The sequence below is a fragment of the Delphinus delphis genome, chromosome 19, assembly GCF_949987515.2.
Source record: "Delphinus delphis chromosome 19, mDelDel1.2, whole genome shotgun sequence".
NCBI lineage: Eukaryota > Metazoa > Chordata > Mammalia > Artiodactyla > Delphinidae > Delphinus > Delphinus delphis.
The window spans coordinates 43,358,857-43,379,088 of NC_082701.1; the positions used below are offsets into that span (position 1 = coordinate 43,358,857).

Genomic DNA, 20,232 nt, shown 5'->3' on the forward strand with positions numbered 1-20,232 from the left:
CAAATGCTCACCTCCAGGAAGTCCTCCCAGACTCCCTCAGACAGCTAACTACTCCTTCTCTATGTTTCCACAACCCTCTGTTACTACCTCTATTTTTTTACTTTCCATACTATATTTATATAAACTTCAGCTTTTAACTTTTTATTTGGAAATAATTTTTAATCTACAGAAAAGCTGCAAGAATATTACGAAAGAATTCCCTACCAGAATCACCAACTGTTACTATTTTGCCACATTTACTTTATCATTCTCTGTATGGGTTTGTATAAAAATTTTTGGAAGCATTTAAAGTTTCAGGTATCATGACCTTAACCCCTGAATACTTTGGGTATGTAAGCAAGGGCATTATCTTACATAACCACAGTAATCAACTTCAGAAAATTGAACACTGTTCAATACTGTTATCTAATCTACAGTCCATATTCCAGCTTCATGAATTTCCCCAATAATGTCCTTTACAATCATTGCTTTTTCTGGTCCAGGATCCAATCTGGGATCACTCCTTACACTTAGTTGTCACATCTCTTTAGTCCCCTTTAAACCAGAGCAGTCGTCTGCCTTTGTGTTTCAGGACGTTGACACATTTGCTGAGCACAGGCTGGTTATGTGGTAGACGGTTGCTCAGTTTGGGTTTACCTGATGTTTACTCATGATTAAATTCAGGTTGTGCATTATTGGCAGGTATGCCTGTCAAAATGATGTTATGTCTCACACTCTATTTTAATTATCTGTTTAGCTGCCTTATTCAAGCCCTGGCACAGAGCTGCTGTGCTGGGTGCATCCTGTTTCCGGAACAGAAACCAGAGAGAGGAGCTGGGCTGGCCAGCACTGCTTTCCGGTGGCTCTTACGGAACTGCCACCCCCAACCCCACCACCAGAAAAACCATCCCTGCCCACTGCCCCTGGCCCCCAACCCTGTGATAGGCCCCCTGTTACAGGAAGCCCCCCACCCCAAGCCCAGTGGACCCTACTCCCACCTGCCTGACAGCATGCTTATAATGCTCCTGGATGCCCTTGGTTGGCAGCTGCCGGCAACAGCGCAGCAGGTATCGGTAGAGCTGCAGCGGCCTCTGGACCAGCTCTGCCCCCGGTAGCGGGGCCATCTGCAAGGCCTCTGTCCCTGGAAAACACAGAGCATCACTTCTAGGCATCAAGCCAATACTCAGCCCTGGCCCCCAGCTTCCAGCGCTCTGGGAAGCAGATGTATTTGATACAGTATGGAGCCAGGTCCCCAGGGAACCCAGACCCCGAGCTCAGGCTGGGCATTCGGTCCTGCAGAAGTCTCAGCTCAGAGCAGGCCTGCAAGGACCAAAGGTGAGAGGCACAGCCTCATCCTGTCGTCTTCCTTCTGGAGACCAGCTTCAGGTGGTGGATGAGAAGGTGTCATGCCAGGCGGAATAAGGGAGATGAGCAGGAAGATCCTGCGTCACAGTCACTGAGAAACCAGCTGACTTCAGGCAACAGAGGGAAGAATGCCCAGAGGTCTGAGCCTCGCTACTCGAAGTGTGGTCCTGGACCAGTAGCATCGACATCACCCATGAGCTAATTAGAAACGCAATGTCACCCCAGACCTACTGGACAGAACCTGCAATTTAACAAGATGCTCCAGAGGAGCCTGCCTGGACCTCTACTACAGCATCTTGCCTGTGCCCCTGCCTGAAGCCTGTCACTCCCCCAGTCGCCCCCACAGTGACGCCAGAATGAGTTTTGGAACCAGTTTCTCGGCTCACCCCAGAGTCAGACACAAGGAACTTCTCCCAGACCCTTTCAGCCGGCAAGTAGGTCACCTCTTGTGCCTTTGCACACACAGCCCCCTCAGCGTGGAGCTCCCTTCCCCGTCTCCTCCATGTGAGGAACTTGTGTCCAGGTCAGTGTCTCTTCCTCTGGGAAGCCCTTGGTGACTGTCCCTCCCTGGGGGGATGCAGTGCCACGTTCCTGGAACTGTAACAGCGCTTCCCACACTGCTGGGGATTCATCAGCTGCCAGACCTACTGAGCCTGGCCCGGGCCCCAGTGCTTCGTGCCCTGTTTGTTGAACTGGACTGAATGGAATCTGTTATCTCCTCTGCACAGATTTCCCCTCTCTGAGAGAGAGAAGCTCACTGTGTTCCAAATGCAGAAGCTAACAGACCAAGATTAAGTGAGGGGCCTTAGTTTTAAAGTAACATAAAAAGAAGACAATCCCCACCCACTCAAAAAAAAAAGAGAACCCGAATACTAAATCTAAATACTAATCTATCTCAAATTAGGAAAGGACACTTGCTAAGGAGCTAGTTTCAGAGACTCCTTCATTCCATTTCCAGCATATGATCTTCCTGGCAACAATAAATGTCTGTCTCCACAGTTTAAATTTGCCCATTGCTCCTGGTACTATGGCCTTTCACTCTGACACTGGGGTGGGCAGGTGGCCGCCTGCCCCTCCCCAATCCTCCCACCTGGTAACATCCTGGGATGAGCCACTGGGAATCTACCCCTTCAGGTCTCAGCCCACAAGGTCTGGGTGGGGCTCCACTCCAGGCCTGACCAATCAGAGCCCTTTATCCACACGGTCACAAGGACTGGTTCACAGATGGGCACATGACAAACTGGTCCAATCAGCAAATCTCAACACCTCTGCAGGAGTGAGTGGAAAGGCTTCATTCTTTCCCTCTAGACTTGATGCTGAGAGGACTTCACCCTCAGGGAAGCCATCTTGCCTCCTCTTGAAGCCTGAGATTGAAGCCACACAGCAGACGGCAGAGCTGAGACCCTGATTGAAAGCAAGTCTAAAGAAGTCACCTGAGTCCCAAAACCGTGCACCTGAAGGCAGTCCCAGATTTGCCTAGGGTCCCAACAAGCCACAGGTTTGGGTTTGTTGTTTTGTCACTTGCACCCAAGAATCCTAACTGATGGACAGATCTAGCCCTCCCAAATTCTGCTTCACCAGTGAGCTCTGACGGTTCCAGCTCTAAGAAAGAGTGCAAACAGGGCAGGGCTCTTCAAGGTTCTCTTGCCACGTATATCAACCTGCCAGTCCGACTAGTCACACTTCAGCACAACAAACAGAGGGGAGCCACATATCATGGGGACAGAGACCTTCAAGGGCTACCACAGAGGACATACCACCGAAGACTAATGGGCAGACTCCACTGGCAGGCTTTCCCAAACTATATAAAGTGCTAATCAAATATTGTAAAATGCTAGTCGTGTAACAGATGGTTACCATCTGCAGTCTTTAAAATTAACACTTGGAAAGAACACAACTTTGTTACATTACTTAAAAACCCAAGCAATACTTAGAAACCAACCCGGCAAGTATGGGCGGGAGATTATTTTCAGCTCAATTATAATACTTAGTCATTCTCAGTAATAACTAGAAGAGAATGCCTGTGTGGGTCCACTCAGATGAGTTAAACTAAAAATGTTTTAATTTAATTTAAAGCATGGGTTTGCTATTAAGGCACAAAGAACCTCACAGCATCATTGTTAAATCTGTAGTCAAACCCTGTAGCCCTGGGAACCCTTGCTTCGCATATCCTGCTCTTTGGATTTGACCTTGGCCTCCCCACCTGAGCTCCCTGCCTCTGTAAAGACACCTCTGTCTTCCCAGGCAACCAAACCAAAGCCATCACAGAGACAACCTGCCTTCTCCTCAATCCCCACGCCACTGGTCTCTAAGTCCTATCAAATTCTACCTCTGGACGCCCCTCAAATCTGTCCCCTCCTCTGTACTTCCACGGCACATCCTCGGTTCAGACTCTTATCACAACTCAGGCAGACACCTGCAAGAGTTCCCAGCAATCTATTGTCTGACAATCTGTTCTCCACTCAACAGCCAGAGTGAATCTTTCCAAAACATAAATCTCAGCATGTCACGTTCCTGCCTAAAACCCCTGATGTCCATCCCATCCCTATCACTCATGACAACTTTTCCCAAAACATGGGACAAAGATGAAAATATTTTAAGCAGTATATGGAACATCCTTTTATTGTCATGCTTTTATATTTATTTTCATGTGTAATGAGAAAAAAAATTCCATAATCTCATAGGTATTATGGCTTACAACAGTTTAAAAAATGAACGGGCAGAAAGGTGATTTTTAAAAATGTATCAAGCAAGTAAGAATGCAGTTGAAATCTGGATATGCCAAGAATCATGAAAGTGGCATTGAACTCTGGAAAAGCACTGGTCTACAGTATAAAATCCATGCTGCTTTCTATGGCCTCCAAGACCCCCTCTTGCTCTGGCCCCTGCCCACCACCCCGCATCACATCACCCAACCCTGGCTGCTGAGTCCAGGCAAACTGAACTCTGATGGCACACGACAGCCTGTGTCATGTTTGCCTGCTATAGTCTCAGCACCGTGACAGAATGCTTGGCATATAACAGATGTATTAAGGTTCTCCAGAGAGGTAGAACCAATCAGATACATATACAGAGAGAGAGAGAAAGAAAGAGATTATAAGAGATTGGCTCACACGACTATTGAGGCTGGAAAGTTCAAAATCCGCAGAGCTGATATATCCCAGTTTGAGTCAGAAGGCCGGAAGCTGCTGCAGAACCAGGAAGAGCCAGTGTCCCAGCACGAAGGCTGCGTCAGGCAGGAGAATTCTCTCTCTCGGTAGGGAAAGGACTATTCAGGCTTTCCAGTGCTTGGATGAGGTCCACGCACGTGAGGGAGGGCAATTTACTTTATTCAGTCCCCTGATTTAAATGTTAATCTTATCCAAAAACACCTTCACAGACACACCCAGAATAATGTTGGGCCAAATATCTGGGCACCCCATGACCCAGTCAAGTTGACCCATAAACTTAACCATCACACATGGCTTTCCATCACCTAGTGAATAAAGTCTTAAGCTCTTTAGGCTGATGCCAATTCCGAAAGCATCCTTATCTGCCCAGATTCATCCCTCCTCACTCTTCTACCTGCCAGGCACATTGACAAAAACCACCTATAGTTCCTTGAATGATAATAACAATCATCATCATCATCGTCATCATTTACAGTTATTATTACAACTGCCTTGCTGAATACTTACCATGTGATAGGCACTATTCTAAAAATGCACAAGAATTAACTAATTTTAATCTTCTCAGTAACTCTACAAGAGGTACCATTATGCTCTCCTTTTACATATAAAGAAATGGAGGCAAAAAGAAGGGAGGAAATTTGTCCAAGGTCACACAGCTGTGAGAGCAGAAGCCAGGCTTTCCATATGGGAAGTCTGGCTCCAGAGCCCACGATGAGTGCTTTCTGGAACACTAGCCCCTGCCCCAAAAGGACTTTTATTCATCCTGTATTACATTTCTGTGGTTCTTCCTAACAGCTTCCTTCACCCCCAATTTTCTTGTTAAGGGATGACTCCTTCCCATTGAGTGTGGCCTGCTGAGACTGCCGCCAGTGGCTGCATCTCTCCCAGCCACAAGGAGAGCATCAGACCCAAACTAGGCCACTTGAGTATATGCCACCTCTGGAAATAGGGTCCTGAACATGGTTACAAAGAGCCGGCAAATGAGTTCATGTACCCCTGAGAAGTGTGTCCTGATCAGCTTCTTCCTGCTCTGAACTGTCCTTGAAGGTCCTGCTGCCTGGCCTTCCAGAAATGTCTGGATTCCTGCACAGTTCTCTAGGCTTCTCCCTTGATTCTGTGAGCTCCTAACACTCTTCCAATGATTTCTTTTTGGTTAATTCCTCCTATCCCTCTTACCCCCACACAGAACTAGACTCTCTTCTTTATTTGCGCATCCACAGGCTGTTGTACGTGCAGGAATCATCCTGTGTTTGCCTGTCCATCTCTCCCACCAGCCCACGAGGGCAAGGACTGTGTCAGATCCCCCACCTCAGTGCCTCAATGCCTAGCACAGTCCTGAGCACACAGTGGACTCCTCCATCAATGCTTGCTGACTGAATAACCTCAAAATCCAACCAATCCCCAAGCTTGAGCGAACAATAGCTCAGCCTTCTCCCTGCCTTCAGGCCCTGGAGGTCCAAATGTGGCCGAGACAGCCTGTGCTACTATAAAGTGAGGACCGCTGCTCTCTGCAGGGTCCTCCATGCCTCGGTACTCCTGGCCATCGCCTCTGGCAGAAACACCCTCCCTTTCCCACCCAAATACTCCAGGCCTCTTCCAGTCTCCTCAGCCTCCCTCCAGCTAACCAGCAGGAACTTCCGCAGGCCACTGACGCTTCCTACCTCACTCGGTCTGGAGAGGCCATCAGACGAGAATATCCTTGGCTCCCCACCACCATGAAATTCAGCCTCGCCTGAGAGCCGACTGATGTGTTAGGCATGGTGCAGTTTTACAACTACCCTCTGACAAAAAGCATTATAATCCCCACTTTGCAGATGTGGAAACTGAGGCTGAAAAGTGGGCTGACATGCCCACGGATACACAACCAGGGAGTGGTGGAGCTGGGATGTGGGCTCTGGCTCCAGCTCCAGTGCTCCAACCTCCCTGAGTTCTTGAAGGAAAGGGGGCCCCTCCTTTTCCAAGGACCCGTTAGGCTCTCTCCAGGATTAATCCAACACCCTTCTGAAACGCCGACTCTTCAATCCCTCCCTATGCTCAGCCAGAATGAGCCTCTAAAAACAAAAATCTCATCTGTGAGCCCCTTGCTTGATATCCTTTAATGGCACCCACAGAACAAACGCTAGGGTCATTAGTATGTGTGCATGGTGATGGAGGGGTGGGGTGTTGAAGACTTTCCCCAATCAACCACCAACCTCTATCCCATCTGTAACCAAATCCCCACGCACTCTACCTTCTTCCCCGCTCAGTCTCCTCTGTCACTTTGTCACTCCCACAGTGCCTGGCACACAGTGGCCACTAATCAGAGGGGTGTCAGACTGAAACCTCCCTCTCCCCAACAACTTTCAGGCCACTCTTCTGTCCCTGAGTACTGACTGAGTGGAAGAGTGAAGCGTGTGGGCCCCAAACCATGGCAAGGCTGATGTGAGGATTAAATAAGAGACATAGATGCCTGGCAGCAGCTCACTGAATATGAGGTTCCTCTCCCAGGCCCTTCTCTGCCCCTGGAAGAGCAGCAAAAGGGAAAACAATACGTTATGATGCCCTTTTAATGCTTCTACCCAAAATAGGAATGGCCGGCTAAAGAAAGCCTCTGGTGCAGACTGAGGTCGGAAGAGGTTTGTGCATTTCATTGATTCAGTTAGCTCTCTATACATCAGAGAGAAAAAGAAATACATCTTTTTTTTTTTACGTTTAAATCAAACTACAGATCACGTGAAACTTTTTTAGCTTTTTCCCAAATCAGAACTGAGTTCTGGTTATTCATCCTGCGGCCACCGAAGTAGCAGGCTCTCAGGAAAAGGTGTTAACTTGAATGAACAAAAACAGGGCAAAGTAGGCCACCTTTCAAAAGCAGGATGCCAAAGAGCTGAAAGTGACCTTCTCCCACTTGGTGTCAAAGAATCTCTTCTCATGGCAGGGAGTCACCCACCTTTTCTCCCTCGAGGCAGGGCGCTGAAAGTCCTTTCGCTTCTGAGCTAAGATCTGCCCTGTAAAATTCTACTCGCCGTTCTGAGCTCTGCCCTTTGGGGCTAAAGTCTCCCTAACCTACCACCAAGTCCAGTCTGTCATCATTCAAAGTCAATCATCCCAGCCCCCCAGTCATATCTTTTCCGAGATGAGCATCCTGAAGGTGCCGTAACCGCCAATGCTTCTCCATCTCACCGCCCTCCTCTTTCTGGACACACACACATCCCTTCATTATCCATATCACTCTTCAACATATTGTCCAGAGGGAAAAACCATGGTTTGCTTGTGTTCTGACTGGCTCCGTGGGCACTGGTGCTCACATGGCAATGCCACCTCCTTTACTTGGGAATCCAAGGAATGCGGCCCAGACTGCATTCTCTGCTCTGGCCCTCACATGGCCCTGGCATTCGGCTCAAAGGAACCTTTTCTCCACAAACTATTCTTAGGTCTGTTTCCCCATCTTGTATTTTATTAGTTCAGTCCAGAGTCACAATCTACCACAATCTCTGGGACACCTGATCCTGTCTGTTATCCAACTCAATTCAGCACAACAAAAGCACAGAAACAATCACATACGAGGTACAAAGCGGGTACAAAGAGAGAGAGAAAGCCCAGCAAGCTGTGTCAGTCACCCACGCAAGGCCATTCTGAGCATCTATCCCATGTGTGACTCTGGACTCAGCCCTAGGACCACAGAGATGAACGGCCTGACATGTTACACGGCTCTCCTACCCCTGGCCTCTGCAGAGCTGACGGCATGTCTTACTACCTACCATTCAGGGAGTGATTAGCATATGTCAGGGAGGTATTGACAGCTTTGCCTGTGTTATCTCAAGTATCCTCACAACAATCTTATGGAGTAGGTATCATTAGCCCCATTTTACAGATGAGGAAACTGAAACTCTTGAGAGGTTAAGTAACTTGCCAGAGGCCACACAGCTAGTACATGGTCAGGTAAGGAATCAAACCTAGGCCTATTTTATTCCAAAGCCCATGCCCTCACCTGCTTCTAACACTACCTTTGTCTATATCTGAGCCACTCGCAAATGCTGCCCAGATCAGGGCTAAGGACCCCACCGAGAACTCTCCCCAGGGCTCCTTCAGGACCAGGTCCAAGCATTCATGAAAGCACCTGACTATACTACATCCAGTTCTTGGTTTTCAACCTTCTCCATAAACCCTTGTTCCATGCTTTTCAGAAACCCAAGGACCTCATCTATGGCTTCCCCCTGCATACAGATGAAAAAAAAAGTCCCAAGACTAATGTCAATTACACAAAGAAAAGGGGCAACTAGAGAAATACTAAAAAAAATAAAAAGCTCTTAGGAAACCCAAGGAGAATGTGACAGAATAAAGGAAAAGAGTGAAAATAAAGTCACAAAGGGGATTTCCTGGGAGCCAAATGGTATCACCATTACAGATGCTGAGAAACAGACCTTCAGCCCCATTTAATCCCACTGTCTTTCCCTAACCTGTGCCCTGACATAGGGCACATAAAAATAAATGGAAAAAAAAAAGTCATACATTAAAAAAGAAAGAAAAGAATGGAACTACAGAAAACAACCAGAAATTATGCCTCACTGAGCACTGATAAAGCTAAATTAAGCCTGTATAGGACATTGTTTAAATATGCAATTATTCTTCTGGATGGGTAAAGTCGCAATATAGGAACAGAACGGTTCTGCTCCCCCCAACTCCGGGGCTCCAGCTTGAACGCATGTTCTCCCAAGCTAGAAACGGGGAACAATCCTCGTTCCTCCAGTCTCTCTCCCACATGGTCAAGGCTCTCAAGATCCAGCCCCATGGACACTATCTCGGTTCCCAGCTTTGTTACAATGCCTCCTCATCCAGCCTCTCTCCTTCCAGTCCAGCCCTCACAGTGCCACCCAAGGACACTTCCTACAAAACACACCCTCCTCCGAAACCTCTGTGGAATGTTCTTTATCCAAGGCCCTCTGAAGTCTGGTTCCAACTTCTCTCATTAAATTCACCTTCTCTGGCCTTCGGCTTCCTCCTCTGTAAACTGGACAACAGAATATGTACCTCATGGGGGGTTTGCAAAGATCACTCAGGCTAACATCAGTACACTGCCTAGCCCAGGGGCTGGCACGTGTTAGGTGCCTGGACGTCTCACCCTTTCCTACTCTACCTGGCCACCTGTGTTCCTTGCTGTTTGTCAGCTTCTGGAGGACAGAGAATATGTTAGTCACCCCTCCATAGTCAACAGTGCCCAGTACATAACAGACGTTCAATAAATGTGTGCTGGCGGATTCCCACTTCCCAAAGAGGAACTAAAGCCAGGAAGAAGGGGACTGTCCTGAAGTCACAAAGCCAGCAGGTGGCAGAGGCAGGTCTCAAGCTCAGATCCTTTGGCTCTGAATCCTCAGCTCTTTCTACCACATCTGCTGTCTCAAAGGATCCTGAACATCACAGTTGTCAGCCCAAACCACCCTGGGCCTTTACAGTTTGAAGTGAACCTGGTGAGCTATTCCAGCCAAAGCAAACCAGAAACATCATCCAAAAGCAAACATGCTGGTTGCAGAGCAGAGCAACCAGCAACCTCAACTGAATCTGGTGATATGAGTCTGCTTTGTGCCAATGGCCTTGCCCACACAGGCCACAGCACACTCTACTCGAGGGCCAAAGACGGGAACTGATGTATTATACAGCTACCAGGTGTCAGATACTGGGCTGGGTACTTCAGAGGGCCTACTGAAGCTCCAATCCTGTTACTCCCACTTTACAGAGGAAGAAAACTGAGGCTCAAGGTCACACAGAAGAACCAGCTAAGAGCCACAGCTGGGCTTCTCCCTTCCTAACTCAAGCTCTTTCTACACACACCCAGGGCTTGTCTCCAAGGACCCTTGAGCTGAGAGCGCCTGGTTTACCCTTTTTCTCTCGTGCTCCTCCTCCCTCTGGCCTCCTTGCTTGTCCTCACATACCCAACCACTCTTCCAGGCACCCACGTGGCTCACACGCCCATGTATCCAAGTCTCATTTAAGAGACCTTCTCTGGGGCTTCCCTGGTGGCGCAGTGGTTGAGAGTCCGCCTGCCGATGCAGGGGACACGGGTTCATGCCCCGGTCCGGGAAGATCCCACATGCCGTGGAGCGGCTGGGCCCGTGAGCCATGGCCGCTGAGCCTGCGCGTCCGGAGCCTGTGCTCCGCCACGGGAGAGGCCACAACAGTGAGAGGCCCGCGTACAGCAAAAAAAAAAAAAAGAGAGAGACCTTCTCTGACCACACTATAGTCCTTTCTTCATTCCTTCACAGCATTTCTTTTTTCTTCACAGCATTTTCACCACGATATATATTTACTTATTTGTTTGTATTCATTCCCCCACTGGAACGTAAGCTCCACGAGAGCAGGAAGTTTATTTTGTTCATGGTTGTATCCCTAGTACAGTACAGAGTCTGACACACAGAAGGCACGTGTGTGCTGAAATAGTCATTGGGCACCAATAAGGTGCTAGCTGCTGGAGTTACGGAAACAATCAAGGCAAGTTCTGACCCCACAGAACTTACACAGTAACAGAGGATAATAAAAACCAAGTATTCAATTATAACTAAATACTACAAAGTGGAATTCAGGTCCCTGAGAGACTGGCTCATGGGGTCCCTCACCCAGTCAAGGGTCAGAGAAGGTTTCTTGAGAAAGGAACATTAAATCTGAGGTCTGAAGGACGAGTAGAGTGTGGCTGGGTGGACGTGGACGCAGAGAGCGCATGCGACTAAACTAAGAGACACTGAATTGTGCACTTGAAGTGGGTGAACTGTATGGTGTGTAAAAACAAACAAAAGGAAAGATTAGTCCTAAGGGCTCGGGGGTTTCGGCCACGGAGTGACTTGATCAGTTAGGCAGAAGCGTAAATCAAAAGGTGAAGGTGACTCGAGGTAAGCGCCCTCACGGGGTGCTGCGGACAGTCGGCCCGTGCAGGGGCCACGACTGCTTTTGAAAATGGGCAAACTGAGGCCGACGGCGGAGACGTGTGCCCGTCAGGAACATTCCACCAGCGGGCCCGGCGCCCGCAGACCCCTGGGCTCCCCGTGGCGCCCCCAACCCCCCGGCGTGCTGGGCCTCCTCCGCCCGAGCCGCCCCCGCGAGGCCTGAGGCGCGTCCAGGAACCGCGCTCTGGGGCACACGGCTCTCCGGAGGCAAGACGGTCGGGGAAGGAAACGCAGCGGCACTGAGTCTTCCACTAGCCGCGCCAGGCCGAGGACGCCCGAGACCTCACATCCCCAGCCAGTCCCCGCCACCACGGGTGGCTCAGGCCCCCGTGCGCCCACCCGCGCTCCCACCCTCCGCCGGCGCCTAGCGGCTCACCGGCCTCCACAGGAAAACGTCAGCTTCGGACGCGGCGGACGCGGCTACCACCAGTGCGCTTGCGCCCCCGGATCGCCGAAGCACCGCCCCCGGGTCGCCGAAGCACCGCCCCCGCAGGGCGACTTGAGCCGAGCGCCCTCTATCGGCCGCGCGCGGGACTTGGGGTCTGTTAATGAGGAAACCCTACTGGGTGCCCTTTCCCTGATCCGAGTACACCCGGTTGAAAAAGAAAGCTGTCCCACTCACAACCTTCCTTACCTTAAACACCCACCCTTCCTTTTGGCTTTTGTTACCTCGGATATAAGCCCTGAAGACAGGCTCTCCCCATTTTCCTGAGTATGGATTGCTGCTAAACTATGAGGGATGTTCAAGATCTATGAAAAGGCTTGCAGAAGGACTTTTCCTAAACCACTCTTGTTGATGACGGGAATTATATTTGGATGGGAATCTGCGTTTTGAGTCATTTCATCAAATTACAGTCCCATAACACCTGTCAAAAGAATAAATATGAGAGTAATAGGCATGCTTCTTTTCAGACCCATCTATAATTATAATTGAGGAAAAGAATACAGAATTTAAACTCACAGCGACTGCCAGTATCATTCTTTGAAAATGAAATAATGCTGTTTTATTAAATAGGCTCTCCCCGCTTTCTAATGTTTAGAGCTAAAGTGCTTCTCTGAATTGATTTAAATACAAGTTTTATATCCTGAAAGAGATAAAGATGAGTCTTTATCTTAAGACAAACCCCCTGTTCAATGATGCCGCTGATCTTCTCTCAGCTGATGCCTAAAAGGGAGTTAGGTTGTTAGTAGATAATATTGCTTCTGTTCACGTCTCTCTTCTCTAGGGCTTTTTAAACCTATTTGTAATGAAAAGGCCGATTTCCTTACACAGACAGACTCCATGTGTAGCTGATTTAACAAGATAACTTTTTATTTTTCCTTTTTTTTTTCTTTTTCTTTCTTCTTCTTCTTTTTTTTTTTTTTTAAGGAAAACATTGCTCCCTGGTGGCACCTGGGGATCTCTTTTCCTCCTTTAAGGTAAGAAAAGCAGGAGATATTTCTTAACAGAAGTGTTTTTTAAAGTTTTTCTCTTTTTTTCCTGACCTCCTTTAGAGTCTCCTTCCCCACTTCCTCCCTTCCTTCCTTCCTTCCTTCCTTCCCTCCCTCCCTCCTTCCTTCCTTTCTTTTCTTTCCTTCTTTTTTATCCTTCTTCACCTAACATACTAGCCTTCCTCCAAATCATTTGGGGGTTCCTCCCCTGAAATATTCAGATAATGACCTCAATCCTTCAATTTATTTTCAATATGTAGACTTGGACCAAATATATCTGAAACATACGATTGTACCCTCATAAATCAGCCCCCTTATTTACACACGCATAGTCAGAGGCACATCGTTAGTGTTGATCCAATCGATAAATCATTAAGCTTTTAGAGCCCTTTTAAGGAACAATCTGTAGTCACCATCCATTCCTGTTTTCAGCCTTAGGATTACTTAATATTTTGAAGAAATATTACAGTCTGTTCTTTGGCCCTATCTCTCTTTTGTTCCTTGATCGCTGTGTTCCCGCATCAGAAACATTGTTCTAATACCTAGATCTTATAAAATATTCAAGATGCAAGCTGTTCACGTTACCTCAGAAAGACTCCACCTTCAGAACCATGGGTGCCTGTTCTGTCTTTACAAACACACGAGATTTTACCTTTCACAAACATTCCTTATAAGCGTCCAAGAAAAAAATAATAATAACCCAAAGTAGAGTAGGCTTGGATACCAATTTCCAATTGTTTTCCAAATCGTAATGGAAACCTAGATTGTGAACTAATTGGATTATAATACTTTTAATGTGACAGCAACCTTAGGTTCTTACAGCTTGAGTAGTAAAACTGAAGAATTCTTACCAGTCCGAACCTTCACAAAAATTACACCAGGCCCACAATCTAATGAAAACCCAACCATTCTTACCATGTCATTTTCCTTTCCACTGACATTTTAGCAGATGAACACCCTCATGTCAGACTGTGCACGATATTTCGAGATGAACAGAATTGAAAGACTTTTTACTTGAGAACTTTGTCAACCAAGAGTTGGCTGTCCAGGGGACATTTTCTCCCAGGGGCGTTATTCGACTTTCCTAAGAAATACATCATTCCGTTCTCTTGATTTCTGACAATATGTCATTTAACCTGACAACTGCAGGTTTGTAACCATATCTGTGGGGAAAGTTACAAGTCCTGAAGTTTCTTCTAGTTTAAACTTGTTTTTAGATTTCAAAGAGACAAGATACATTTGCATCCTCTGATTAAATCAGGTTATTGTCTCAAAGGCTGACCATGTAAATAATTCAAATTCATTCATCACTGTACAATAGATTTAATAAGCATAATAAACACTTTGAAGAAAACACTTAGGACGCTTGGTCTGCCCTTGTTCTCATTCCCCATTATCTCAGATTTCCTTGTGAACAGATTGAGCGGTACTACGGGGTTCTCTTCTATTCAAAATATGCAAAGTTGCTATCGACCAGTTTGCAATTTGCATGTCTCAAATCCTGCCAGAACACAGGGTGAGGGGCATGAGGTGACTGGTGAATGTGACAAAAGGGGACATCAGGGTGAAAATGGAAACCCCAGTGAACAGATCTTCTCCACCCTGGGGTATTGCAAAACATAACCCTCACTGACTACTGAAGATTTCTTTTTTTAAGACAACGAAGATATTGGGTATGAAAGGTTATGTGAAATCTCAGACAACTGGTGTCTTTTTTCTTTAATTGCTGGGTTGAAGAACGGGATGAGCAAGGATTTAAAGATATTTATAAAAAAGAGTAAAGAGGGAGAAGGGTACAATTGTGACTGTTTACAACGCACACTTGGAGAGTAATTTACCGCCTGGGTTTTAGCCTTCCTGGACCTCTCTCTGTCTTGTGTTACTTTCTGCAGCTCCATAAATCTAAGCTTGCTGACTGGTATATATCATTTTATATTCTTAGTGTGTTCTGTGGTCATATATTTACAGTGGCCACACGTGAGACCACACTGATGATCAGTTGTATGTTATCTCTGAATACTGAGTCTCTACTTTTTCATCTCTTGAAAATATGCTCAATGTCTCATGATTTCAGATTATAAATAACATGTACACAGACGTGAAATTTTTTGTATACATCAGCTTTGGAATGGAATTTTTCCCGTAAAAAGTATATGTGCCTGCTGGGTGTGTATATGGAGATATTAACAAAGGAGTGAATGTGTTTGGGAATATTTTTCTGTTTTGCATTTTGATGGCGTTTGAGTAAAGATCCACTTTAAAATCACCGTGTTCACGAAGTGTAATTCTGTTTCCACTGACTACATCTGCAGAGCCGCAAGATGGCCACGGACAAGAATTAAATGCCACAGTTCATAGAAATGGAGACTGTTTGAAATGATCAACTTTATTAAATAGGATTATTTGGAGGAAGATGAGAGACAAAGCATAGAGGGCGAGGTGGGAGAGAGAAGAGCGGGACAAACAAAGGAGAGGAGTGGAGAATGAGAAGAAGTAAAAGGAAGTTATCTTTTTGATCCTTCCCCAAAGAGAAAAGCCTGATAAAGTTAAGTGAAGCAGCCCTGAACAAAAGAGCGTTATTAATTAAGAGAAACCATTATACATTTTGGCCAGGAAGTAAGGTGTTTTGGTCAATCAAATAGGTAGTTAATAGTTATCTTCCACTTCAGCGAACATTTGTTGAGACTCCTCCACGTGCAAAACTCGGTGCAAAGCCCGGAGTCTTAGCAGAAGCCTCTGGGCTCCATCTCTCCCAGTCCGGCTCTCCTGTCCTTCTCCACTTTTTGTTAGAAGCACATCTGATCTTGACACTGTCCTCCTTTAGCCCCTGTAATGGCTTCTCAATGTTCTCTGAATAGATATTCCAGACTCCTTGCCACCCCTGCAGGGTCTGCTCTCTTAGGCTTCACTTGGCGTTCCCAGTCCCCTGCTGGGGCCACTGTGGGCTTTCAGACCCTCAAATACCCCATGTTCCTTCCATCCTGCTCCTCCTTTAGATCAACTTCCCTGATGCCCCTACTCCCACTAGACACTGGGGCAGATAACCCTCTCCTCCCAAACAGTAGCCTGTACTTCTCTCTGAGGCATACATCACAGTTTATAATTATATAACCTTAGTTTGGGTTCCCCCAGAAGAAGATGACTTTGAAGTGAGGTTTCGAGAGCAAGTAATTTATTTGGAAGGTGAGCCTAGAAAATATCCATTAAGGGCAGTGAGACAGGGAAGGGAAGGCAGCCCATAAAGAGAATCTTGCCCAGCAAGTTACCACCAAGGGCAACAAGCTTCATCCTGCTGGGGAACCAACGCGGAACACACACCTCAGTTATCCCACCGGAGGGTCGTGGGACCCCGGGTACTTACACATCAGTCCCTGTTAGTTACTGGTTGAATGACGCTCTCAGCAGCACTGACCCCCTGATACTTCTGGCTTGCAGGGCTCTCAGGCAGGGGTGCAGATGCTGGCAGCTGCAAGTCAGCCAGGTATGCACAATGTAAGGCTCAAGGAATTATGGGTGAGGCACTGACAGTTTGCATTCTAGTTACATACACATGTGCATTCACATTTAATACGGATAGATGTATGTTGTCTTCCCCACTAGAACCCCATGAGAGCAAAGACTGAGTAGCAGTGTTGCAGTGTCCCCCTGCCTGTGCCCCACTTCCTGTGGTCCACCATTAAAATCACGCCCCCTTACCAACCCCCTCAATCCCCTGGTTCCTCTTGCCCTCTGTCACACATGCTCTGGATGACCCTGTCATCCTCCTTCTCCAACCTGCACCCAAGTGGATTAATGTTGGCACATAGAGCTGATAAGTTTCACTTTATTTTTTTTTAATATTTATTTATTCATTTATTTATTTTGGCTGCGCCGGGTCTTAGTTGTGGCATGCGGACTCTTAGTTGCGGCATGCGGACTTCTTAGTTGTGGCATGAGGACTCTTAGTTGTGACCTGCGGACTCTTAGTTGAGGCACGCACACGGGATCTAGTTCCCCGACCAGGGATGGAACCCAGGCCCCCTGCATTAGGAGCGCAGAGTCTTACGCACTGGACCACAAGGGAAGTCCCATGTTTCACTTTAAATTTATGATCCAAACTCAAAGGCATACTGGATGCTGCCTGGAAAGAAAATGACCATTTCTCAGAACTCCCACAGCCCACCTCCACCCTCCCTCTCTGCTCATTGAAAAGTTAGACACCCTCAGTCAAGAACTTCCTCCCCTTCTCACCCCTTCTCCTTTTCTCCTGTTACAAGGAGGAAAGTGTCCTTTTGCCTTTGAAAAAACCAAACCCCCTGCTGGTCCTCTGGATTCTGTCCCCTCTGCCTTCCTGCAATTTACCCCTCTCTCCCACATCATTAACCTCCTCTTCTCCACCTGTTCATTTTAAGCAACGTACCACCGTGGTCCATAGGCCTTGCTACTCAAAATGGGATTCACGGACCAGCAGCATGGGCCTCACTTGGGAGCTTGTTAGAAATGTAGAATCTCCCACCCCACACCTACACAATTAGAATCTGCATTTTAACAAGATCCCCAGGCACGTTAACGTTTGAGAAGCACTGGGCTATTTATGTAGTCTATTTCTCCAGTCTATTTCTCCACCCCCCGCCACAGCCAAATTTTATCCATTCATTCGACATATGTTTAATACCTACAGGTACCAAGCAATCTTCTAGGTTCTGGGGATACAGAGAAATAAAACATGACAAGATCACTGTGCATGTGTGGCGTCCTGGTGGCAGAGAACAGCAAAGAAAGAAAGAACACACGATCCGATCATAAATAAGTGTTTTGCAGAGAAATAGCATATAGTCATGTGATAGTCACCAGAGGGCTACTTCAGATCACTCCAAAGAAGTGACATTTAAATAGAGATCTAGGGACTTCCCAGGTGGCACAGTGGCTATGCATCCGCCTGCCAATACGGGAGACACGGTTCGATCCCTGGCCCGGGAAGATCCCACATGTCGTGGAGCAACTCAGGCCGTGCGCCACAGCTACTGAAGCCCACACGCCTAGAGCCCATGCTCTGAACAAGAGAAACCACCGCAATGAGAAGCCCGCGCACTGCAACGAAGACCCAAGGCAGCCAACAATAAATTAAATTTAAAAAATAAATAAATAAACTGATATCTAAGTGAAGAAGTCATCATTAGCTGTCTACACACGCTGCCTCATTTCTTTGCTCATTCACCCATTTACCCGTTCACCCTTTGGGGGATACAGTAGGCTTCCACCTTCATGCCGCTGAAGCTGCTATTTTCTGGACGCGCAGGCTCAGCGGCCATGGCTCACGGGCCCAGCTGCTTCACGGCATGTGGGATCTTCCCGGACCGGGGCAGGAGCCCGTGTCCCCTGCATCGGCAGGCGGACTCTCAACCACTGCACCACCAGGGAAGCCCAGCTGAAGCTGCTCTTAACAAGGTTTTCAGTGGCTTCCACGTTGTCATAAGCCATGGCTCATTCTCTGTCCTTAGTTTTCTCTACTTTCCAGCAGCCTTTGCATCAGCTGAAAACACCTTCCTTCTTGAAACATTGTCACATTAGGTTAGTTATGTAATTAACATTTTCTTCGCCATATAGTGTTCAACATTAGCTCTTGCTAGAAAAAAAAGACTTTTGTGAGTAAGAGAAGAGAGGGCAGAGAAGATAAAGGGGAAGGAGATAAATGAGATATATTTTATTCAAGCATAAACATGTAATTCCAAATCGGACCAAAAAATACATTTTATGTGTTTAAAAAATCCTATGTCATGTCCGGTGTATCTGGAAGTGAGAGACATAACTGCTTTGATCCAGGTCACAAAGGAAAATGTTGATTCAGTGTTCCTTCCAGACCAGCCTCTCTGAGCCCTACATTAGTTCTCAGGGGACCTGGACAGGAAGGAGAGCTGGAGGGGGCTAGGAGGCTTCCTGCAGGACCACGAGTCTAAACCCCCCTCCCAGTCCTGGAGGGCAGGTTGGTGAGGGACAGGGAGATTTCAGAGGAGGAAGATTACTTGCTGGAAACTACAGAATCTTACCCAGGAGATGGATGGAAGGTATTATTAGCCTGCTGATGTATGGAAAGACCTAATTCAGCACCGGGAAGTTGGTTTAGGGATGACAGTGTGTAGTGTACCAAAATGCGGGTTCATAAAAGTAGAGGACAGTCTGTGTATCACATTTACCACACATGGATTGTGAAGGTATTTCTTTTTTTTTTTTGCGGTACGCGGGCCTCTCACTGTTGTGGCCTCTCCCGTTGCGGAGCACAGGCTCCGGACGCGCACGCTCAGCGGCCATGGCTCACGGGCCCCGCCGCTCCGCGGCATGTGGGATCTTCCCAGACCGAGGCACGAACCCGTGTCCCCTGCATCGGCAGGCGGACTCTCAACCACTGCGCCACCTGGGAAGCCCGGTATTTCTTTTTAATTACCAAATACTGTTAAGCCCATCAGGAGCGCTGCCCTAGTACTTGCATGCTGAAGCTTGGTCCCGGTCCACAGGGCGATAGACCCACAGCCACCGATGCACGCATACGCCATCATGGTTGCTTGACACCCTGACTTTGTGGCTTTCTGCCGCCCTGGATCCAAGCTCATCAGCACTTGGCTCTCTGTGGTTATGGGGATATGTTCAAAAGTAAAGAAAAACTCAGAGGTTAGGAGATGGTTACAGCTTCATGCCCCTGCCTACCACAACAGCACAGAAGAGTAGTAAGATCAAAAGAAGAATATATTGTGACATGTGAAAATTATATGAAATTCACATTTCAGTGTCCATAAGTAAAGTTTTATTGGAACACAGTGATGCCCGTTCATGTACATATTGTCTCTGACTGACTTTGTGCTCTGATGGCAGAGCTGAGCAGTTGTGACAGAGACCACGGGTCCCTCGAAGCCCAAAATACTCTCTGGACCTTTAGAAAAAAAAAATTGGCCAGTCCAATTTGCAGAGTGGTCTGCAAAAAGCGGTGCAGGTGTTTCAGCCTTGGATGCTAGGTTCTGTGCAATGGAGCCCTGACCTACCTTTGCAGCATTCCCTCTAGTGCTTTCCTTCATGTCCCTCCTGTAAAGGCCATGGTAAACATCTTGTTCCTCATTTAAATTTCATGCTGTTCCACCTCTGTGCTTTCTCCTTGCTGTTCCCCTCTTCTAGAAACCACACCCTACACTCTCAGTTTGCTTTTATGCCAATTTACCCCAACCTTCAAGCAGGCCTTCCTAACTCCCTCAACTATAATTTATTCCTCCACCCTCTTTTTTAGCCACAATTCTTTCCGTACTGTCTCATGACACACCAGTTCTCTACTTTGCATTATAATTATTTATGCACATGTTTTATTTCCCCGCTAGACTATAAACTCCTTGAAGAATGCATTGGCTCAT

At 47.2% G+C, this 20,232-nt stretch overlaps 1 protein-coding gene across 1 annotated transcript in view; it reads right to left on the minus strand.

Moving 5' to 3' along the window:
• Positions 1–11,882, minus strand: part of LYRM9 (LYR motif containing 9) — a 78,837-nt gene extending 66,955 nt beyond the window's left edge. Inside the window, exons 1-2 of the mRNA XM_059998732.1 lie at positions 11,805–11,882; positions 978–1,120 (exon numbers count right to left, since the gene is read on the minus strand). Coding sequence (XP_059854715.1) covers positions 978–1,103 — 126 coding nt within the window. The 5' untranslated portion in view covers positions 1,104–1,120; positions 11,805–11,882. The remainder of the gene's footprint in view (positions 1–977; positions 1,121–11,804) is intronic.
• Positions 11,883–20,232: the final 8,350 nt, after the last annotated feature.